Here is a 25105-nt window from a genome sequence, read left to right as displayed (position 1 = left end):
ATGCTGCTTGTACAGAGAAAGCAAATATGTGATGCGAAATGCATAACTTTAGGGGTTTTGAAACGAGAATCACATTGCAACTTTAGGTAACATTTTTTTCCGTTGGCGATCCGTTCGTAAACCTTTTGAAATTTTCAAATTGTTATAATTTTTCTATTTTCTTCCGGTTTTTTATACTTTTTTTAATTTAAAGCATTATTTGAGTGAAAAGAAACTTATTTGAAACAATTGGCATTAAAATAAATCAATTTAATTTTTTTTTGCAAAATTTCTCAAAAAAATCGTAAGGGGTTAGCCTTATGAAATTTTCGAGTTGAATTTTTTTTTGAAATTTTTTTGTTTTTTTTTATCCTTTTCTTAATTTAAAGCATTGTTTGAGCGAAAAGAAACTTATTGCAACAAATTCGCATTTAAATATATCACATTTATAAATTTTGCTAAATTGCTCAAAAATGAGAAAAATTTTACATTTTCTCAAACAGGGTATGGAACTTGGTTCCTCGAATAACTTCCGACACAGACTTCTGAGAGCATGGCCGTCCAAGAAGAAAATGTAGCCATTGGTGTCATCTATCGACCACAAGTTAAAGATTGGTGATCCGTTGGATAACGACCGAGTTATAGGTTAAACTTGGTGCAAAAATGAGGAAAATTTTACATTTTCTCAAACAGGGTAAAGAACTTGGTTCCGCGAATAACTTCCGACACAGACATCTGAGGGCATAGCCGTCCAAGAAGAAAATGTAGCCATTGATGTCATCTATCGACCACAAGTTAAAGATTGGCGATCCGTTAGATACCGACCGAGTTATAGGTAAAACTTGGTGAAAAATTAAACCTTTTGTAATTTTCAAATTGTTATAATTTTTCTATTTCCTTCCGGTTTCTAATTCTTTTTTTAATTTAAAGCATTATTTGAGTGAAAAGAAAGTTATTTGAACCAATTGGCATTAAAATAAATCAATTTAATTTTTTTTGCAAAATTTCTCAAAAAAATCGTAAGGGGTAAGCCTTATGAAATTTTCGAGTTAAAATTTTTTTGGAATTTTTTTTGTTATTTTTTATCCTTTTCTTAATTTAAAGCATTATTTGAGTGAAAAGAAACTTATTGGAACAAATTCTCATTTAAATATATGATATTTATAAATTTTGCTAAATTGCTCAAAAAAATGGCAAGAAGTAAGCCTTATGAAATTTTGAGTCTTTCATGCAGAAAGATCATATTTTCTTTTGTTTATATCAGCGAAACAATTTTTGCTGCCACAATTTTCATGTTTGTTCGCGCGTTAACATTTCTCCTCGTACTGCTTGTATTGCTTTCCCTGTCTTCCCTCCATCGCATCCCTTCAGACCATTGCAAAGGATATTCAAATAGTTTCCCCAAAAATACACATCACATGTTCCGAATTTGGGCCCGTGATTGATGACACGCAAATGCAAGGCCGATTGTTCGTCAGCATATCAGCTCGGCAAGCGAAAAGCGCCAGTAACGAAAACTCGAACCAGTGGTCCACTTTCCCATGTGGGCTAAAATATCGGGAAAATGGGATTCCTTTTAGCTTGTTTCTACCATACTCACGAGTGTGTAGTAGTGCTCACCATCTCGACGTTGCTTTTCCCTCTGTCCCTCCGCAAAAGCTCACAGTTACCTCGAACTATGCAAATGACTTTGCATATCAATTTTTTGGACTATTCTTCAAATGCATTTGTGATGACATCAGCACCGTCCCATTGCACTGTATGGCTCTTGAGCGTTGTGTGCCTTTTCTGCATGCACCTATGCCAGTCAGTCAGTCAGAAACCCCGTTCACACCCGTTGCCAGAAACACCGGAAAAGCTCCGGTTCTCTCCCAGACCGTGTTGCCTCGTTGTCATCACAATGCAAGCTCAGCGGGAGGCAACACATAAATCTTGCATCATTCAAAAACGGTGCATCACATTCATGCTTCGGTGGTCTTTTACGGTGTTGTGTGGTACCTCGGCAGGGCAGCCGTTGAACAATGCTGGTGCAATTCGGTTTTTCCCGGTATTTCTCCGTCACAAAAAAAAATGCTGCTCACACACACACACACGCGTTCCAGGTGCCATGTGCTGCTGTTGGTTGTTTTTATGTTGGTGTACTTTTCCTTAGAAAATGTTTTTCTTTCTTCCTCGCTTACCACTGAACGATGGTGAGCTCTAACGAAACTTTACCTTATTGTAGGCCACACAAAAAACCCTTCCCTAAGAATGGAAGATCATTGAAATTATGAAAACTACTCGAGTTGGGTTGGGGTAGCTGTTTTTTTTTAAATGCGATTTGAATTCGGCACACGTGACTTTTCCTTGACATTCGATCCGGTTCCTTCCTTCCTGCACTTTTGAAAGTGTTTTGTTTGGTTGCATTTTTTAATTTAACCTTTTGTGTATCGTATTTACAAAGCGATTTAAAAGCTAAAAATATCGTAGTGTATACTTTGGTTCTAAAATGGGGCTGTAATTTACAAATCTAGATAAATGTTATATTTATCTACAAATTATTTGCTTCGAAGCCAACAAGCTTATAATCACATTATAGATAAAAGACAGACCAGCATATTATAGCAGCTAGTAGCATGATGGTCTGTCACTAAATTAAACATAAATTGGTTGGAAAATCCCTGGAAAATCTTAAATACCTCATATCTCTCCCACCCCTCGCTTTAACCGACCTCAACCTTCGCCTTCCAAGAAGATCATTTAATTATTTCTGCCTATTTAATCTTTCAATTTTCTCCGCTTCATTCATAAGACCATGACGGCGTAGCGCAGGATAGCAACAACGTAAAAAAAGCGGGAGATTAGCGAAATTAATTGCCTCGTCGCGTTTCGTGTCCCTTCGTATCCCAGCGAAACGACAAAACCGCTCATTTCAAGCTGTGTGGCTGTGAAAATGTTAGATTTTTTTCTACATTCCAATTTTATCTTTGAAGAGCAATTTCACTACCTATCAAAGAGAGAGACAGTGAGAGAGCTAGATAGTGATAGAACATAAATGGTTAGATCGACTAATGAATGGGACAAAAAAATACCTTTCAATCTTTCCCACACAGACAAACCACCAGATAAGTCAATGACATCGATGATGGCTTTTTTTCATTTCCTTCCTTTTCACGCTATTTCTCTATTTTTCTCTGACTCCGTCCAACATCATCGGCTTCTATCGGAATCAGTCGACAAATCCAATCAACAGTACTAAGATTAATTAGTGACAGCTTCTTGAACCGAGCCGGTCAGCCACGAACGGCCGTAAGTGAAGCTTTCCACCGGAGCGTCAATTAATTGCAAAACCAGTCAATAGTCAATCTCGGTCCACCTCACTATGTCCTGCTGGAAAACCGAATGCGGTTTGTACTCGGTGTCGATTGTAATTTTCCACCGCTGGTCAAAAGCCATTGTGCGGTCAGTACAATCAATCATGATCATGCTTAGTAGCAAACAGGAACGTTTTCGGCAGCTTGCCTTGAGGTTAGGCAGAGGGCAGATTTTTTTTTGCGCTTGTTGTAATTATCTGTTGGTATGTATCTGAGGAAATTGACTATTAAACCGGTGGGTTGGTCAATTAATTGAAGTTTATCAAACACATCTCGAATAATACGGTTAATGGAAGGTTAGAAAAGTTTCGTAATGAAATGAAAACGATTTATTATGTATTCATAACAGTTAGTAAGTATTTAATTTTGATCAATAAAATTCAAAATCCTTAATATAAATGTGAATTATAGAATTAAGTACATACAAACGCATAAAACACCAGGCGTCTCCATTTGAATAAGAATTTTCTCGTTTTGCTTTAGACGAAATGAAATTATTCTTTTGGATTTTGGAAACAAATTTATGGAAACGATTTATTATGTATTCATAACCGTTAGTAAGTATTTAATTTTGATCAATAAAATTCAAAATCCTTAATATAAATGCGATTAATAGAATTAAGTACATAACCACGCATGAAACACCAGGCGTCTCCATTTAAACAAGAATTTTCTCGTTTTGCTTGAGACGAAGTTAAATTATTCTTTTGGGTTTAGGAAACAAATTTATGGAAACGATTTATTATATATTCATAACCGTTTGCAAGTGTTAAATTACATTATAAAATCATAATCCTTAATACAAATGTGAATTATAGAATTAAGTACATAAAAACGCATGAAACACCAGGCGTCTCCATTTGAATAAGAATTTTCTCGTTTTGCTTGAGACAAAATGGATTGGATTTAGAAAATAATTTTCTTCAAATGTTTTTAAAGAATACTTAAATTATTAATTATCCAAGTCTTTTTTTAATACACCTTCTTATCGAAATAAAACAACCCATTTTCCATTTCCAGAGAAAAAATCACCTTTCAAAGTTGATGCACAGCAAGCAAATTACAGCAATGTAGAACCATTTCATCTACCAACTAAAAGCCATTTATATATTTTTCACTCCACATCACATTACGCAAAATTTCACACCGGTGTACGCCTGTTGCAATTAGCGTACCTTCGCACCGCTGGGTTTTTCCCAGGAACATTGCAATTTTCTCCGTACCCGTAAAACGCACCGCACCTGCTCGATGCAATGCTAATTAAATCAAAATGTTAAAGTTATCATCACCCGGGTTCCTTCCGATGGTTTGGCCCAGTGCTGCCAACACTGTTGGCCGTAGTGTCTGGTTCGGACGTTTCAGATGGAATGCTTTTAAGCGTCTAAAAGCTTAGCCGAGGAAAAGTGGACCCATTCTCAGCGGGTTTACCTATTGTGGGACATTGCAAAAAAACAAACACCGCATTTGCCCATTTTGTTCTTTTGCAGCCAAAGTTTTGCCGGTGGACGGTGGAGGTAAAACACCCACCGAGGACGACTTTTCCTCGCGCTAGCGACAGGTTTTCCCACCTGATTTGTGTGCTTTCTGCGAGATGAGCGATAACCAGGTTCAATGTACTGAAAACCTCGAATTTCCATTTATCTTTTCCCTCCACGCGTTCCGTTGTTTTATGGTTACGCGTAGCTTACTGACCGGCGGACTATTTTTTCGTGAATGGAACTTGGTGGTGCGTTCTTGGTGAGCAAAGCCACAAACCAACACGGGCAAATTATCCCCCCCAAAAAAGGGAGCCAAGGTGTAGTAGCTACACGAGTTGTCTGTTTATCAAAGGACGAATACCTAATGTGCCTGCAAAAACGCCCGAACAAACGGTAGACTTGCGATGGAACGTAGGAATTTGTCGATTGAATCGAGTTGGTTTTTGGAAAGCGGAACCATTGATTCTACATTTTCCCAACACAAAGCACCGATGAGAAGCGATTCGTAGGACGAAGTAAACGGATGTAAAGAAGGGCACAGTAAACACGGCGCATAATTTACCTTCACCGACAAATTATGTAGCCTGGCATTGTGTTTACCGAAGCGCACCAGACACTGTTAACACAAGGATTATCGCCAACGATGGTCCCCTGAAGGTTTCGGGCGCTTTGTATCGATTCGGCTTTTTTGGTGGAATTCTACGGTACGGTGCGAACATTTGCCGCCCTTTTATTGAATCGACACATATTCCAGCAGGATTTCGTTAACAGCGCACCACAATTAAGCTTGGTGAATGGTTCCAACATTAAATGAAAGGGTGAAGTTAAGTTAGAAGAACAGAAAATATAACATTGGACAGTTCAAGTATTGAGATCGATCACACAATGTTAGTTATTTTACCTTACTATAGGCTTAATAAATATTGCTCTGAACATCTCAAGCATGTATTCAAAGTTATGGAATAAAACGCCTAAAAGTATGCAACTCGCAAGACGATTCCTTCATAAGAGAATTCCAAAGCTTTGTTAGTACCACTTAACTTGCTTTTTTCCTGAAGTACATTTAATGATGATATGGTAAAATGTTTTTTTTAAACAACGAACGCCTTTAAAACATCTTTCCTGGTAGTGAACAAATCCGAAAGGATGCAATCTCAATCTCTTCTGGCCGGTATCCGGTAGCACGTTTTGCGCCCGTAAAGTAATCGAGCACTTCAAACAGCATGTAAGCGTACCAACGGAATATTCAATTTTGAACTCATCCGCACACGCACCGTAAGCGCATCGAAATGGAAAAGCACGAACCAAAATCAATACGCCCGCCTACGAAAAACGGAAATGGATTCGCTAACGGACACTCGAAACCGATCCGTGTTCTGGAACGCAGTCGTGCTGAATTTTGATTTTTTTTTTGACTTGATTCCGGGAATTTTTCTTTTCGCTGGAACTCCCCTTACACAAACAATTGCTACGATTGCTTTTATTACCGAGGTTCGATAGCGTACGGTAATGGTTTACACCGCTTTCGGTAACGCGCAATGCATGCTAATGATGGTTAATTTTTTAAATCATTCACTTTGTTTTACCATCAAGAGAACATGCTGTTTTTTATCACAAATATTATCAAACAAAACAGTTATAAAATAATGTCAAAATTTTTACTTTATTAGCCCCTAAAGGTGCTTCGAAAAAAAAGAGCTATTTAATGAGTATTTTAAACATTTAAAACTTTCGCAAAACATCAAAGCGATAACGTGTGCCGCCTCATACAAAACCACCGCATTGCTATCCTTTTTTTTGCAGCACCGGACACACCGTTCCTTATCGGTCCGTTTAAACCGTCCGTCAATTAATTAGAGGTTGGAATTGATGTGACCATATTACCGTAATTATCGAGTGCACTCGAACTCATCCCGGAACGCGCGTTAATGCACGCACTGCACTCCATGTAAAATGTGTGCGTTGGAGGGATTTCAATCGCAGTCAGTGCCATCGACGTGCTTAAACAGCCACAACGTGACCAACATTTGCAAATGCAACAAAACGAGCTGGCGCTATTCAACCATATACCAGACGGTTAGTCTGTTATGCAAACATTCAATAAACTAATCTCAATAATGGGCTCGTGTTTGGTTTAGCTGCAACAAGAGCAGACAGCGATGAAAAAAAACGGTCGTGATATTGATAGTGTATAATGAAGCTTTATTTTGAATAATTAAATTAGCTATTTATTGAAATTTATTTGTTTGACAGATGTTAATCCGATTGGAAACAAATGGGTAATTTTAAACAAACAAATGGCCGAATGGACCATAATGGAAGTCCTTGCTATAAATAAGGTCCCACCAAATATGTTTCGATCCCACAACTCTTATGTGTAAACTTCGATCCACGAAAGTGCGCGACATTACTACTACAAACACTAGCCTGTCAGAACATATGTCGCATCTGTCAATATTTCACTTCAAGTGTCATTTCTGTTTACAACTTGCAACACAAATCAAACACGTAATTATCCTGTCACTCTTATACACCATCAATTATAAACCCGCCCAACTGTAAATTGTGCCACGGCACCTTCTGTGCTTTATTGACTCTTTTTCCTTCTCGATTTGTTCTCTAGCCGGAACTTTTGTTGTTGTTGTGGTAGCAAGGAAAGTTTGTTTTAATGATCTTAAAATACATGTTTGCTCACCCACAAAACAGACCATTATGTATCGAAACGAGTTGGAGTAAAGCGAACCAAATGCCTAAAAGAAAGTAAATCAAATCACACACCCACACAGCTGTGGGAAGAAGTTTGATCTGGTTTCCGTGCAAAACTTTGGCGGCGTACCATTAAAAACGAAGGTCCAAATGGACGGTTGTGTTTGTGCTTCCTTGTTTTATCGCACCTTTTTCCTGCGATCGTACCTTCACCAAAAAGGAAACCAAAAATCGATCAACAATTCGTACACCGTCGTAAAACACTCATCCGATGTAAAGCGAGGTTTTATTCCCCGAAAACCCCTTTTTTGGAACTCTTGCTTGAACCGGAAATTAAAACAATAAACAGCATTCAAACTCTTTTTCGGAACAGATCGCACCCGGGGTAGTCCGGTTTTGAAAGCAGTTTTTCTGTTTGTTTGTTTATTATTCACACAATCATTTGCCTCATCAGCTCAGCGCGGAAATAAGGATTCCTGCTGTTTCCCGGAAGAAAACGGAGGAAGAGTTTTATGTGCCTTTCCTTTGCTTATCACACAGAGATTGAACCCGGGGGGGGCGATATCGAAAAGTTTTTGCTAGAATTGAATACATTCTCGCTGCGAACGAAAATCGTCAATCAATATGCCAAAGAGGTTGCCATGCTCTGACTTATTGCCCATTTGCTCGTTTAATGAGTGATAAAACCGTGTTAGTTATGGAAGTTTTCCTTCTGGAAAACGGTTCCGTAAACACCAATTATACCGCATCTCACTGTACAAACATAAAGAACATCGCTTTTCTCGCGACTTTTTCCTTCTTTTTTTTGTTGCGAAATAAATAATGCACACTTGGCTTGGAGTGTAAGGTTTGGGAAAGAGTTTATGTTCTCTGAATTTAGTTACCTTTGGACGATAAACACTCGTTAAAAGGTGAGAGAACGTCTGTTTGCAAACGTTCTGTTTTTTTTTGTACATTTCCTTTTCCCACTACAAATAAGCAGCGCACACGTTCTTATTCTTTATTTATGCTACATATTTCTTTCCTCAGCGCCAGGAATATTCTTCAACCCGAAAGGTAAGATGCAAACAAATACAACCAAAGAAGACATAGGCAAACGTCTACATCATAACTCATATTGTGGGTCATTTGCTTTCTTTTTTTTTTTGCTTTAATCTAGGAAAATTATCATAACCGTACATCATCGTGTTGGATAGTTTCTTGGTTCTGATTCACAGCCACTCACCCCCAAGCGACTTGCCATTCCAATGTGCCTAACAGTCACTTGGAATAATTTATGCACCTTAACCATTTCAACAGCATTTAGCTGCTTTTACCTTTTATGTTTCTTAGGTAAAACAAGGAATTAAATGTTACCATAAATGACTGTCATTTTGAAATATATATTTCATCTTTATCTTTATACTGCAATATACGCGAAATTAATCAAAGTGATTGAAAGAATACAAAGGCATAAAAATAGTGCAATTTTAAAATACAGAATTTTTTAAGTCTAAAATAACGCACGAAATGGAGACGCCTGGTACAAACTAAAGCGCACCTTGGCACATGCATTCGAATCCGACATAATACTATGAAACGTTAAATTTATTAATTTCTATTTGCAACACAATATTTGTATCGCTTACGGATCAAACCTATCGTCCCCAACAAATTTACTATTTCAAACCCGGATCAAACAATTGTACCCCGTTGTCGTGCAAACCAGTAGAGTTCAACAAACAAACGTACAAAAATCACGATCAAAAGGCAAATATTGATTCTATGGAAATAAATATTCTTCCCTCACCCCAACCCGCCAGGTTTCGCACAAATACCTTCCCATTCATATGCACTCACCGTTGGCCAGTACTGAGCCAAATTAATTGCATTCGAATCCCACTTTACGCAGTGTGCATACGGGCATGGCCTGCACACGTGCGGCTCACTGTTATTTGCGCTTGTGTGATGTTTATCGAAGAACCGAAAAAAGCACAACGCAATGGCGGTCATCAAACCGGATGCATTTTCAGGCAATGTAGCATTTTTGAAAAGCGAACAACTGATGAAAACGGTGCCGGGGGAAAGGGAGAGAGTTTATATTGGGAAGAGAGAGAGAGAGAAAGAAAATCGTGCAGCAAGAGTTGAAACTTTGGCAACTGCAATGAAAAGTGGAAAACTCGCGATTCCACGCACCATTGAGTTTTACACCGATGGCTTATCCGCTTATTATGCGATTTGAGAGTGGAAAATTTACGACCCACCCCCATCGACCATCGGTGGACGATCTGCCGTAAAAAAGGCAGAATATAATAAATCCACCCAAAACCGAAACGTGTGCATGTGACTCGTGTACACGCGGTGAATGACCCTAGGGTAGGAAATGATCGATCCAGTTGGAGGACGTATATCCACTTTCAGGGGAAATATTATTGACACAAAACAAACACGTCGAAAGTGAAATATGGAAGAATTCAGCCACAGCTACAAATAGAACGCGAGTTTGACGTTCAACTTTATATTTTATCATAACCATGCGAGAATAGTATTATTACTGTAAGTACGTATGTGTTAGTGTAAGGAAACATGTGGCGATCAGTTACAACCAGGCGTTGATCGAGTGTAAAACAACATCAGTAAAGTACACAACATGACGATCGTTTAAAAACCATTCCATTTTAACAACATTTACAAACTATTTTACATACTTGTTCAAGAGTTAGTGAAAAGTAATTTTATCACTTCCCTTAAAAAACGTCACAATTTGCTATTAAAAACAATTCAATCACACTTCTCCCCACCCTGCGCGCCGCAGCCGGTAGGATTCGAACCTACGCTCCCAGAGGGAATCTGATTTCGAGTCAGACGCCTTAACCACTCGGCCACGACTGCTCTGCACGACGTACGGGCGCAGCAAGCAAATATGAAACAAAAATAACTGACCTGTACAATTTAAAAATACATTTTGAATACTCGTGCGGTGTGATGTAATGAAAATTATCACCCACAGGGTGGATCATATTTTACAGTTCCAAAAAGAAAAATAATTAATTTTCACCGCTAGTGTAAAGTTAGCTAAAATTACTAATATTAAAACAGCCATGCTTTTAGTAGCTTAAATGGAAAACAGGAAAACAAACGGTTTCGTAGTTACGTTACACTAAACCCGTCTCTACCCGTCGGAATTTCATTTGGAAAGTGCTCCACTTTTAAGGAAAAGGACGGCTTCCAAATCTGTTTTTACTCCGGTTTGTCTCTGGGGTAGTCGATGTTTGCACAAACCAACGTTAACCCCTTCACCGTGCTTGGTGCTTGTGCCATTTAAATACATCACTTTATGTGAACCATCGAAAAGCTGGGGAACAAAATCAGCATCCGTCAGCGAGTGCCTCCACATGTGGGACGATGGTAAAATATACGAAATAAAATATTTAAACTTACTCACCGTAGAGCCTAAAGCTGCTGCTTTAACGGAACCTACCCGCCCACCTTCTTAAGGGGGTTCTTGTGGGCCAAAAGCTATGTTCAAAATATTCCCTTCCATCTTGTGCTGGATGATGTTTTGCAGCGCAAGGAATTTCTTCGGTTGGTTCTGTTCCGTTGTTCAGTCCGGAGACCAATACATGTTGGAATATTCAACGTCGGCTAACCAAACCTGCAGACGAAGCCGTCCACTTTAAATGTAGAGCTTTGGGACGCAGCGACGGTAGCCATATTTGTTGTGGTGAGTAACCAACGGGGCGGGCGGGCACATAGAACGAACATTTAGAAGTACCGACCGAAACGTACTAAACGATTCCTTCTCGGTCGGAGTATGCGTTGTTTGAGTTGTTGCATAAATACAACCGGGCAACCCTGACGTCAATATTTGCGCAAAGCCCTAACCCCCCCATAACCTTAAGCTACCGGGATTCAGGAAGTTGCCATACTGACAAGAACCATAATAAACGGTTGATACAAGCTTGTAAAGGCACACATACACACACGTCCAAATGTGTTTGCCCTTACGCACTAAATGGTTACAACTAGAGTTCTGTCCCAATAGCTCACTTCGGTAAGCTGAACGTTCAAGCTACTCAAGCACACAGGACACAGCACTATAGTTACAATAATTATGCCAATGGTTCTCATGGTCTTTACTTGGAAAAGCATCATCATAGCTGGTTTACATCAGTTCCACGTTTCATACGGCTATCAGTTTAGTGTTTTCCCTTCAATAATTTACTTCCATCGAGCTAATAGTGTATGAATAATTCAAATCAGAACTATGAATTTTCCGAAAATTTACCTCACCGCAATGATTACCAGTCTGATTATTCCTACCAAAAATGCAAAATACACACAGCATCCAAAAGTGCTTAAATTACCACGAATCAAACTCACGGTGCTAAGAGACGATTTCGCCGGGACGCTCATGAATTTCCAACAAAACTAATCGTGATTCTGTCACCCGACGACCAAACCCGGTCCGAGAAGTCCACAGAATCGTTTGTGCGTCGATAATTTAATTAGATGCCAATGTTTAATGTTAATGCGATATTAACTAGTTCCCGGTACCGCAGCGACGCAACGTCATTGAATTCTACCTATACCTGTTGTATTCCTTTCAGTCCTTTCTTTTCTCATTCAATTATTCAATAAGTATGTTAAAATACAAAATATTTTGACGCAAAATTACTTTTTTTTATTTCAATATAAAATTATACATACATAAAATTATGCATTGCTTATTGCTCAATGATGGTACACATTATTAATCATTATCGTTATCACTAAAAATGTACAGTTGTAGCATTGTAACCGCTATTCGAAAAAAACAATAGCTTGCGGTATACCAGAAAAGCAATTCATAACCAATTTTTTTCTGTTGTTCGCCTGGGAACTTGCTTGGTTTCCTATTTTGCTGTTCCTTTGTATGAGAACCTACCTTCCTTACATACGTGAAGGTTCCTATCGTAATTTAAAAAAAAACTTATTACTAGTTAGAATATTTAATATAGAATTTAATGTTCACCCATGGACACTCTTTTCACACACCATCATCCTTCGAGGATCGGTAACCTTCCTTTCAGTCATCATTGATCAAGCGGATTCGCACATTCCTACCGAACAACCGTCGGTTTTGATACTCGTTCAATGCTTTCTCTGCATCCTGATTGTTCTGGAACCGTACCATAGCCTCGCCGGTGGGTTGACCGTTGTCCAAGAATCGACGCCGTACGTTTTCCAGCGGTAGATTAAACTCCTGGAAGAATTTCTGCACATCTTCCACCGTTGTCTTGTAGGCTAGGTTGAGCAAACCCACGGTTGCGGTACGGTACGGTCCACAGCCAACGCCTTGATTCTTCTCCGGATCGTCATTCCGCTGTTCGTCATTATTACCATTGTTGCCGTTCTGCATATGGTCCGGTAGCCAGTAGGATGGTTGCAGACCCTGTGCGATCGCATTGAAGCGTGCCATCAGATCCGCCACCTGGCCCCGATCAAGATGGCTAGCGAACACTTTCCGGCGGCCCAGGTTCTGTGATGACTTAGATTCGGCATGGTGCGCTTCACTCGGCGATCCAAACTCTACCAAACATTCGCCCGTTCGGCCACCGCGTTCGTTGTGCACGAGTAGCACCGTTTTCGCGAGGAACCCATCGTTTCCGAAGAACGCATACACGTCCTCTTCGTACACGTTAAAGTCGACGTTCCGGAGCAGCAGCCAGTTGGTGCGCTGGAACATCTCACTATTATCTACGACGGCATTGCCACCGAACCGGTTGTGAGGTTTGCGTGGATCACGCGAATTCCCCTGCCGGTTGGGATTGTTGCTATTGTTCATGGGGTTGTTGTTAAAGTTACTATTACTGTCATCACCATTGTCTCCCGATTCATCGTCACGATTCAGCCGAGGATCACGGTTGTTCCAAGAACCGTTCTCATCCGTGTTGGCTGCCCCATCGCCACCTAGCCGTCCTTGTGCGTCCATCGTACCTGTCTCCGGTGTGTTATTGTCACTCTGCTCATCCCAATTCCGCTCAATCGAACCCCATCTAGTGCTCTGCTTATTGTTACGGCCCTGCCGGACATCATTAAACCCGTTGTTAGAATTGTTACCCTCTACCGGCCCAGAATTGCCATTGTTAAATGGCTCATTATTGTTATCAAACTGCTCGTTAGTATTATCCTCCTCCGACGGGTTCTCGTTATCAGCGCCCGGGTTCTCGTACTCGTTTTTCGCTACCTCATAGTCAATATCCTCGCATGCCCGCACAACAACCTTCTTGTTGCCAATGAAATGTCGATGTATCTGGTTCCATGCTTCTTTAGCATCTTCCTGCCGGTGGAACTTTACGTATCCATCCATCTGCTTTGGTGCGTGATGGTTTCGCACGATCAGCACCTCGACGACTGTAAAATCGGAAAACATCTTCATGATGTCTTGCTCGGTGGTAAAGGACGGCAAGTTCCACACTACCAGCGTGGTGGTAGGTGCTATAGTGCCGGAAGATTGTTTTCGATGCTCATCGTTTGCATGTCCGTCACCCGCGTCCTCTTGGGTCATGTTCCACGGGTTTACAATGCGGGCATCTCTCCATCCCTGCGGATCCTGCGATGGTTTTTCGTTACCCGGCCGGTACGAGTCAATTGCCGATTCAAAATCTTGATCCGTAATGGACTCTATCCTAATGCGCGTCCGGCGCATGATCGTACCATCGCGCATTAATGCATGCTTTTTGCCTTCCTTACGCAGGAACTGAATGAAGGCAATGCCCGTACGTCTACCATGTTGATCGTTAATCATTTTAATACCTTGCGTCGATATCATATGGGACTTAAAGAACCGTCTAATCTCACCGTACCCTGTAGGCAGTTCGAAGTTGGACAGCTTGACCGCAAAATCGCTCGTAGTCGGCCCGTTATTAGTCTTGTGCGTGTTTGTGTACACACTATCTGGCAGTGGAGACGTGTTGCGGTATGCACCGCCTTGTCCGAGACCACCGTTCATACCGCCCCCAAACGAGCTGGGTGAAATTTTGCCACTAACTTTAGAGAAATGTCCCGGTTGATTTGATCCACGCCCACCTTCTACCATACCGCCGGGCATTGTGTGGAGCCCGTAAATGGGTTCAACCGTTTGATTCATGCCTCCAAACATACCGTTCATTGAATTTTGCCCCTGTTGTTGACCATTGAAATCAGAAGCGTTCCGGTCGGAGAACCGAGAGACTCGATTCGAACGACCACTGTTCGATGCGTCATAACGATCACGGCTGTTACTGTCGTGGCTGCGTCGATCACGCGATCGCGAACGACTTCTTTGACGCATTCGGCCGAACCGATCACGACTCGGACTACGGCTACGGCTGTTTCTCGATCGGTTTCGACTGTACTCGCGGCTTGAGCTACGTGACCAACGGTTGTTTCGTTCCCGCGAGGAAGATCGACTGCGTCCATCCCTTTTGTGCCTTCTATCGCGCGATGCAGAGCGACTTCGACGACGACTGTCCCGATCGCGGGAAGACGACCGGCTGCTTCTCCTGCACGAACGGTCCCGTGAGCTGGAACGGCTACGGCTTGAGCGTTCCTTTTTCAAAAATTTCCACGGAGTCGAATCTTCCACAACGATGGGACGCGGTACATCGCTAATAGCCGGTCCCTTTAAACCCGCTCCATTCAACGCCGAGAGCCATCCTGTAAGGCCACCATTACCTGCCGAAGGAGCTCCCACTCCGGCCAATGGAGAAACAACACCGAGGTCAATGGTTTGTGGCGCATCGGATGAAAGAAACGACAGGCCGGGTATTTCGTTGTAAGCAGATCCTTGGGATAACAATGGACTCAAAGATGCAACCGTGGCGGCCGTGGTTGATGCTGAAGCAGCAGCTACGGTAGCATTATTTAGCTGACCCGCCTTAGCTTTCGCTAAAAATCCAGCCAAAGATATAACCGGTGGTTGCGGTTGTTGCACGGCCGTCGATCTTCGGCTTGTTTCGCCGCTCAGCGCCTTTCCCGGAGGCGGTACGTGAAACTGCGACAAACTTGCTATCGGGCTTACTTTTTGATTTATTCCAGATTTTAAAGCCGTCGGTATGATGCTGGGTTGCGGTTTCACGGCACTCGGTACAACGGCCGCCACTGGCGCGGTAGTTTGTTTAAGTTGCATGTAGCTAAGGGCAGCCTTCCGTGCCTGTTCGATGACTTTCTGCATTTCAGCACGGGACGAAAGTAGCAGCGATATTGGTCCATTCTTGATGAAACCTCCATTAAGTGACATTGCTTGTCTTGCATCTTCATCGGTGCTAAAATTTCGTATAAGAAAGAAATAACAAAAAAGGAAAACATAGAATAATGCATTGGCTAACGAAGTGATAACATTCTTTCTAAACATTGCTGGCGTTTGGGGATATCACAGTTCCAGATTTGATGTAACTCGAAAAGAAAGAGAACAAAATCACTCCCATACTCGAAACCCTCTCGAAATACGACCTAGAATACATTTTTAAGTATTTTTTTTATTTTTCATAACAGATAAAATGTCCCTAAACGGAGTTTAATGATCGAGTTTGCTTTTGTTAATATACTTACCGCAGTCTAACTCTCTCTCAATGCCTTTACTTAAAAACTGACCAAAAAGCCATTAAGAAAGTCATCTTTACTTACGAGAACTGTTGCATAGATTGCCAGATAATTAATGATCTTATTTTTTAATTGCTTTGTATATTGATTATTAACAAATTTCGATGCTTAATATGTTAATTGTAATGGCAATGTCATCGTCACAATATTTTTTGCAATATGATAAGAATTTATTGTACACACAATAAATTATAGCTCGTTTGCATTCATCAACGAAAAAGATTAGGTAGATTAGGAAGACGTCTCTGGGAATGTTCGAGAATAAGATTTAATGCGAAATTAGGTACAAAATTGTGTTAAGAGCTTAGGAGTCAGCAAATCAAACAAGTTTGATTCAACTTGTTTAAATTTAAATCATATCCGTTTATCTGCACATTTTCTTCGTTTTAGCCATTTTTTCGCTATTTAGATTAACTTACCAAACACTAAAATTTACACTAAAATTTACATAATAGTAGCAAATCAATCAGCCACATAAATGCAGCAATTAGGGATCATCTATGTACAGATAATAGTTTGCAGTTTTTCACTTACGTTAGAAATTATTATGATAATTACCAGTTTAATCAGTATTAAACATCTCAAGCAAAACATTCAACGTAACCAACTATACACGAAGGATGGGAACGATCAATCGTAAAATATTTATCATAGAATTCTCATTTCTGCAAAAGAGGAGATTTTGTTCAAAAAAGTAATAATGTTAATATTACATTTAGGCTATTAAAAAAAGGTTAGCGTCTCTACATCCCACCCGGGCTGAGTTCAAACCTCGACCGGGGCGAACCAAGTCATAGATATTCAATCTTTTTTAGACATACAAAACCGACGACAACTATTGTGTATCTGCATACAAAAAAGAATACATTTTGTTCTGTACAACGAACAATTTGCAGCTACAACAAGGACTGAAGTTGGATGTAACTAAATTGTTAACCAAATGATATCGTCATCATCATTCACATATTTTTTGACGCAATTGTGAAACATATTGCTTACAGTTTACTACATTATTTTATTCACCAGGCACAGTATTGTTTATAATTCAATCAAAATTTGAACAAAAAAAATATATCACTCACTGTTCCAATTTAAAATGTTTGGATTTAAAATATCCATATTTCAATAAGAAAATAATAACCAAAATCATAAAAATAATATTATATGACGAACATATGTTCGCCATATATGGTCTAGGAAAATTTCCTAATTTTGTGGTTAAATGAGCCTAATTACGATCAATTAGCCACTCCCAAATGCAAACCATTTTTGTATTGCAAAAAAACTAGCCACTGGACATATCGAATGAATCATTCCAAAGGTGGCCTTCTTCTACCACACACCGCACCGGTCACACCGGTACTGAGACAGACAACCTGCCGCAGCATATATGACCATAGGAACCTCTAACGGCAAACGGTGGTCTACGTACGTTTCGCGATGTCTTCAGGACAGGGAGCTACTATCGCATTGTGCACCAAATGAAATCGAAATGATAAACTTTACACTACGCACATTGCCGCACCGGATCGGGGACTGTTTCAACCCTCAAGACAAGATTCGGCCAGTTCGGGGGGGTGGTAAGCGAATCCAGTTTTTATTGCTATTTCTTACACCTCTTCCTTATAATGTGGCGAATGGCACGAAACGTGCACCCGAATCGAACTGCAATTCAACGAACTTGATCGTGAAAGAAAGTATAAGCATCATCGTCATACTCACCCTCTACCACATCCCCCCTCTCTTCACCTCTCTTCCTGATCGTACCGTAATGAAAGATACAAGAGTAAAAGGAAAGATTCCTAAAAGCTACGTCCGTCTGGTTTTATCGCCAACCACTCACTGAGCATTACTCGAAGACATTTCTATGACACAGTGTGTGCAAGAGGGAAAAATTGCACCGCATGGATCGCTTCTGGATCGTTCACCAATATGCAGAGAAAAAAGGGGAAACGATTGGAATATGTATGTTTAATTTTTTCGCGTAGTACAACTGTCTGACCCAACGACACCGACGGCGTAATCTCAAGCATAACACGATCGACGATTACGCGGTTCGATACGATCTTGCAATAGTAAGTTATCGTGCTATTTTGCACTTCCGACTGGCAACCACCTCACCTCGGTGAGTCAGTTCGGGAGGTTCCGAGTATGGTCGTTTCCCGCTTTTGGTGACATAACCTACCTTTAACCACTCACGGGGTTCAGCCTAATAACTAGTTTCTTCACTAGAAACACACGCACCCGCGGAGAGGGCAGACATGCGGTGAAGTGTATTTAGCGTGTTAAGAAAATAAACTCGTCAACCGGCTGGAAGAAATGGCCAAGCAAATTCGATTGAGATTAGTTATGGTACACGTGTAGTAAGGTACGATAACGCAAAATATGAATCGTCAACAGCTCCCCGACCATGTTTATGGCACATTGCGCTGTATGTTAAGAAATGTACTCCGTACGAGACGAAGAATCTTTTTTCGTTGGCGTGTTAAAATTGTGAAACTACTACACAGGATGATGTATACGTTGCACAACCGAATAATGATGCGAGTTGTATAACAAACATTCCGTACTCCAATGCTTCCCGATGATGATGGGATGAAGTAATCAACATCTTCACTGAAGAAAATTCCCTAGATTCCCTTGATCACCGTATGACAGAATGGAGAAGATTGGTTCCAACTTAACACCATCAATCTTTCAACTTTAACACCAGTGTCCCGATCGCCCTATCGTTTCGTACGCGCGCCACAAAAACCATCCGCCGTGCCGTACTCTTCAAAAACGTCATCAGAATGTAATATCACCCACACTAGACCAGCATGCCGAAAAAGAAATGTAAGTGCTTAACAGTGGAGAAAGGAAAACGGTATCAATACAAACCTGAACGCTATAAACGCATCACCAAGCGCACCGCCGACGATATGCACGCCACCATCGGGAATCGACAGACCCTTGAAAAAGGAGCGCACATCGGACGCATTCGCCGCCAAGGGCAGGTTCTGCAGACGAATGATCACACTCATGGTTGGTGCTGGTTCGCTTCACTACTACTGGCTGCTGCTCGGGAAATAGAGAGAGAGAACCGTCAAACGGCACGACGACAGCAGGGGGTCGCCCACCGCCGTTCGCACTACACAGCTTCCGGCTGTTTTTTTTTTCGTTTCCTTTTCTTTCGATTTCAGAGCCCAACAGCCGCGGCCCTACTGGACAACAAACATCAGCACCGCAAATCAAGCAAATCAAGGATTTAACGCAAGAAGGCTGACGGTTTGATTGATAGCTGTCTTTTGTTTCTTGCGTGAGTTTCTTTTCCAAATTCTTCTCTTTACAGCTCAGCTAATACAAATTCTTGACTAGGCAGGAGGACTGGCTACAGGTCCTTCCGTCACGCTCACTTCGCCGACTGCTGATGATGGTGCAGATGAGAGCTTGAACTCACAGCTACTTGTCCTTGCTTGCTGACAGATTTCCACAGGAAGCAACGGTTCCACAGGAATTCCACCAATATTCCTACAAAAAAGAGAAGAAAAGCATTCGAAATAAAAATTATAATCATTATATTCATCTGAATCACCGAACACCGGTGCAAAAGTTCGTGTGACATAATCCAGGGATCCTGTGTTCAAATAACAAACCAATGTTTAAAGACTTGTACAGCAAAAATTATCGTTATTTTAACATTGTTGCGAACAAACACCTCGATCGCTAACATTAGTGCGTGCGTTTGAACGTGTATGCCCCGCCGTGGTGATGTGCAAGTGTGCTCATTAATGAACCAGAAGCAGCACACCCTGTCTTCCTTCAAGCGCTTCCACAGCAAACCGTTGTAGTTACAGTTCGGTGATCTGCCGTGGAGGAAACCTGTTTTCCACGCACAAAACCGGGCAGTGCTGTTAGTTGTCGGACACCACACTCGGGAAGGAAGGAAAAGCGACAATCGATAGGTTGGGACGTAAAGTTACGTGGTCCACACAAAGCGAAATGAATACCGTTTCAAAAAGTGTTTAAAACAACTTAACCAAAGAGGACTACTTAAGCATTAAAAATGGAAAATCGCCTTGAAATGGCGCACATTTTTTTCTTTCAGTACGTTATCAGAAAGTTTGTAATAAAAATAAATTGCAAAATGAAAAAAAGACCCGGAGTTATTAAGTAAAATCAAAAGTTCCTTGAAGTTCTTTCCAGTGTGTGATTAGTGGAAATGAAAATATTTTTTTAATTCAACGGCAAATATCTTTTCAACCAACCCGCCATACATTCACAGATGGAAGACAACAACGGAACTTGAGCCTTAAGCTGGGCCTGATTGAATGCGCACCATATGCCTAAAGCTGTACTGCAGTGAATATGGTTTAGGACATGGCTTCTAATCCATCCACGATTCACGAAGGAACAATTGCACTCGCCCCGTGTCCGATATGGGATCCACAAGAAACAGTGGAGGGAGTGAAAAAATGTCCCTTTCTCCTGTTTTCACTGACGAACGGGTAGGAAAATGCACAACACTATAAAGTGATGCAGCATCCAAAGAAAAACTGCATTCGTGATCGGAGAGTAGTTCATCTTTCTTCCCTTGTGTGGTTGTGCATACTTGCTAGGTTCCAGTTTGGAGTAAAAAAAATATCGTCGTTTGTTGCTAATGATTGCTGTTAGAAAGTGAAAATGAAACCGCTGAAAGTGAGTTTTAATATCCTTAACGCCAAATCGTAAAGTTACATGTTATCAAAGAGATCGTTCGGATCAAACTGACATTACTGAAATGTATAATGCGAAGGATAGAGTACATTCGTTGTCTTGTGAGACGACAGGTGGAACGAGATAAGCGAATGACGAAAAGAACTGTTACTGGTTTAACCATTTCTTACGGACACTTTCCCATGGTTACGTGCTTACACTCGATCGTTTTCCATTCAACTGTTATGCCGTCAGAAAGGACTACGTCTTTTGTGGTGCTGTTTCTTACAAAAATATATTTACAAAGCAATTCTTTGCTGTGCCACAGCGATAAACGTGTTTGTTAGCGATAAATGATTTAACTATCATCCATTTGTCCCGGTTCTGTCGTGGTATTTGCTGATGCAACTGGTCGCAGTTTAGCCGCGTGCTCCAGTATCCGACTGACTTGTTCCTCCGTTAGCCGTTCGTCCGAGTCTTCTATCATCAGCTGAATGTGTAGCGGCGACGAGGGTGGATCGTTCACCATCATAAGACACTCGTTCTTGGTCAGGTTGAATTCCTTCATCGCTTGCAGAAACTCAACGATACCGGCCGACGTTTGCTCCTTGCACGGTGTGTCCTCCAGATATTGTACCGTTTCGTACGTGATCGTGGCCAGATTGCGCAGTCCATACTTTTTCTTGCTGTTCTTCATATCCTTGAGTGCCGCCATAACCTCGTAGTTGGTAAGAATGGCCGCGTTTGGAAGGATGATCTCCATCGGGACTTTCTGCTTTAATCTTTTCCGTTCCTGTGGGTCATATGTTTTCGTCAGGTGTGACGAACAAAAGTGTTACACAATTGTCGCTGGTGAATTTATCGAGCAAACAGGGAAACGAATGGCGTGTTCAAATAATTCTCTATTTCTTACACGAAGAATAAACGTAAAGGTTTTCATCGCACCGGTTAGACTTTGTACTGAAGCTTTGTAATCAATTATTTGTTTAATTTTCTTCTTTTTTTCTTTATTATCAGATGATCCTACATTTCGCTTGTATCATGGTGCTCATTAACGTCCAGCCTGGCCATGGACTGGAGATCGAACATCCCCATAGCTTCTCTATATTCAAACGAGGCGTTATGCTTGGCGATGTTTCGTACAGTTATTCTTCCACGGACATGGGATCGCCGGAAAGTGGGCGCTATAAGACGGTAACGGTGATCAAGAACATTGCTGTCCCCAAACCGACCAGCACCATGTTTAGTGACCGTTCCGAACATTACTACGATTCGGTTGAGAAAACTTCCTCCACCGGAGGATCCACGCAGAAAAAGCGAACACACGTCGAATATTGGCCACCGAAGGAGGAAAACCAAGTGGCCCATCGGCTGAAGTTGGAGCAGGACTTTCACAAAGTCAGCAATACCCACCGTCCGAAGGGCAATCATCAGCGCCATCACAGCCAGCAGGAGATAGCGGCAACACCCAAAATGACCTACAAACCCGCCGAAATCAAAGAGCAACCTCAGGAGGAACCACAGCATCCAGTCGATCTGTTGGAGCTGGCCAAATCGGCAGTGAAAACGCTCACCCAAAAGGCAAAGGTCGGACCAGGCGATAATACCGGTCCTGTCACGTTTCCCTCCGATGCGATGATGATGATGAAAAAGAAGAACGGAATCGTCAGCGTGGCGAAGGAGTACACCAGCATCCTGACGGCCGATCCAAAAGATCGTCAACCGATCGTGAGTAAGCTGCGAACCAAAGTGGATCCTCCGACAAAGGCTCCTACGTTCCAGATGCCGTACACTTCCACCTCGTCCAGCGAAGAGGAGGAGCAGGAGATCAAACTGAAAGACTTCGAACAATCCGAATACGTGTTCAACCATAAGACGGGTTCGTTCGAGTTTAAAACCGCTTCGAAGGCACCAAAGGCAGTCCAGGAGTATTTACGTGGCAGTCCCTATGGTTACAGGGAGGAACCAACGCCCTCTAAAGTAGAAGCAGCCAACAGCGACACGTACAACAGCCCCTCGGAGTTGCTTTTTGCTGAGCTCCATAATGCCGTCACTACGCGAAACGTTACAATGATCAAGTCTCTTGCCGGTCAGCTGGAAGAAACATTTAATATTGGAAAGCTTGACTTTGAATCGTTAAAGACCGAAGCGGACCTTGGACGGCGTACGACGGAAAATTTCATGCCAGCCGAAACTACTACCGGCAAGCCATCGTTCGATTTTGGGTATGGAAATTACGCCGAAACGACGACGATGGTGGAGTATCAGGAACCCTCCACCGAAGCGATTGTGGCAAGTACGACGATAAAAGCGCCAGTTATTATGATGATGACTACTACCAAGAAGCCGCTTCGCTACATTGCACCGAAACTGCGCGGATTCAAGCGATTCTCTTCGAAGAGACAAAACTCATAATGGCCTCCAACTGTCGATACATTCTTCTACTCCTTTTTCATGGTGAGGAAGAAACCCAACACCAAACGCGTTTTACAGCAAATCGAAGAAAGATATTTATTTTTTTAAACGTAGCCACAATACGCCGCTTTATTGCATGTTTTCCAAGTGTTGTGAATTTGGAATTAGCTCGATTGACTATTTTAACATGTTTAAACATACGAGGGTGGTATGATTTGGGCCCTTTTCTTATGTTTATTTACGGAAGACACTCTTATCAACGAATAAAACATTAATAAAGCTTCCATTTCAACCATTTATGATAGAGATGATATAAGATATTTTTCTCATCAAGACAGACCGTACATTTTCCATACGTATTATTCAAATATTTTTAATTTTAGCATTCAATCATTTCCTTAACATTTCGGACCACAATCAGTTTTGTTTCGTATTAAGAATATCATTACTCATTTCTTTACATCGTTCATTTCTTACCTCGATCGGATGGGATTCCTTTTGTTTAAATGCGATTATAACAACATGTGATATGAAGAACATAACAACAGGAATCCATTACAGCAAGTAAGTAATTAAAAGAATATAAACGAAAAGAAATGATGTTGAAAAGATACAAAGGAAAGCTAAATATTGTAATTGAAACGTTCTATTTTGTTGCTGTTACAAAAGTTTAAAATCTCATGAAAACATTTGAAACTCTTAAAACATACTAATAACGTGCTGAAGGTCAATATTGTTATATAATTCGTAGAGCTACAACAGTACAAATTACTGTTATAACAGCCTTATGTACGAAATACCCGTTTAAAAATATCGTATTGGAACGGGATTTGAACACTTATCCCAGACGCTAAGCTATGTCATTCTACGCACGCGTTAACGTCGACCATAAAAGGCCATTTCCTAACAGAAGCTGCGAAATTGTTCCTTACAATTGGTTTGCCTTTACAAATATAGTCAATACGTATCTTAGCCATCCTTATCCAGAGGTCATTCGTTAAATACTTGTTTAGTTTTACACGAAGAGCAAGTTCCCTTTCTTTATTTACGCTAGAATGGCTAGGCGGGGTAGCAAAACCTACGATTAGCAGAAACATTTTTAACCAGCGTTCCGAATATCGCAAGCGTGTAATTTACGCATGTCTCACGAGCGTTTCCGCTTACAATACTTACTTATTAAGCTTTCGATTCAATTTTTTTTGCATTTTAATTGTACAGCCTACTTTACGGGTGGTCGATATTTAAGCATAACAAGGAGCCATAGTAAAAGCAACCGGAACCACCGGTCCAAAGGAAGAAATCTCGGCTAGAAACTCACTGCTGGAAGACCTCTGAAGAAATGTGACGTAGATGTAGCGATGTAGCACCGCCACCACACTCCTTTATAACGAAAGATTTCCATCTTCTGAATAAGAAATTAGTCTTTATTCGGTGTACATATTAACACATGCCTTTTCACCTCAGCACAGCTATTAGGTACGCTACATTTCACCGTCTAGAATTCTTCGGTTAAAGAAATTTGCTTGCTTGAGAAATCTAAATTTTTCACACTTTGCACACACACACGCACTTCAAGGACGCTTACATGACGACTTAAAAATGAATAATTTCCGCTATAATCCTCATTCGACTTACCGAAGCACTATATTCAATGGCTTTGCCACACACTTTTCTAACGTTTGATTACGTTTGTAACTGTTCGCTTCGCTTAAATCCACCGAAAATTACGTATTTTCAGTCCTGCTTAAAGATGGCGACGTCTGAAACGATAACTCTTTTGTAATTTTGCTCGACTGTTTCTTCTTCTTCCTGCGACGTTTGTTCAAGTTCACGCTCTTATGTTGGCAGCAGTTGCTGTTGCGTTACAGTCTAGATGTACACAGAGAAGGTGGCGAC

The 25105-nt window shown here is 41.2% G+C and overlaps 2 protein-coding genes and 1 non-coding gene across 5 annotated transcripts in view; 1 reads left to right on the top strand and 2 right to left on the bottom strand.

Moving 5' to 3' along the window:
- LOC125768616 (uncharacterized) overlaps positions 1-25086 on the bottom strand; it is a 58081-nt gene extending 32995 nt beyond the window's left edge. Inside the window, exons 1-3 of one of the 3 annotated variants that reach the window (XM_049436551.1) lie at positions 24845-25086; positions 19001-19630; positions 12155-15783 (exon numbers count right to left, since the gene is read on the bottom strand). In XM_049436551.1, the coding sequence (XP_049292508.1) occupies positions 12564-15783; positions 19001-19143 (3363 nt within the window). In that variant the 5' untranslated portion in view covers positions 19144-19630; positions 24845-25086 and the 3' untranslated portion in view covers positions 12155-12563. Of the gene's footprint in view, positions 1-12154; positions 16345-18637; positions 18930-19000; positions 19631-24844 lie in introns of those variants that run through there. The other 2 variants (XR_007418925.1, XR_007418924.1) reach the window with 2 other exon arrangements.
- On the bottom strand, positions 10306-10387 carry Trnas-cga (transfer RNA serine (anticodon CGA)). Its single transcript has one exon. It is a non-coding gene; the product is annotated as a tRNA-Ser (tRNA).
- On the top strand, positions 20673-23509 carry LOC125768618 (uncharacterized). Its single transcript, XM_049436554.1, has 2 exons — positions 20673-20797; positions 21812-23509. Exons 1-2 carry the CDS (start codon positions 20783-20785, stop codon positions 23207-23209), a joined length of 1413 nt encoding a protein of 470 aa, XP_049292511.1. The 5' UTR covers positions 20673-20782; the 3' UTR covers positions 23210-23509.
- Positions 25087-25105: the final 19 nt, after the last annotated feature.

Source organism: Anopheles funestus, chromosome 3RL (genome assembly GCF_943734845.2).
Source record: "Anopheles funestus chromosome 3RL, idAnoFuneDA-416_04, whole genome shotgun sequence".
Taxonomy (NCBI): domain Eukaryota; kingdom Metazoa; phylum Arthropoda; class Insecta; order Diptera; family Culicidae; genus Anopheles; species Anopheles funestus.
This window is presented reverse-complemented; position numbering and strand designations above follow the sequence as displayed.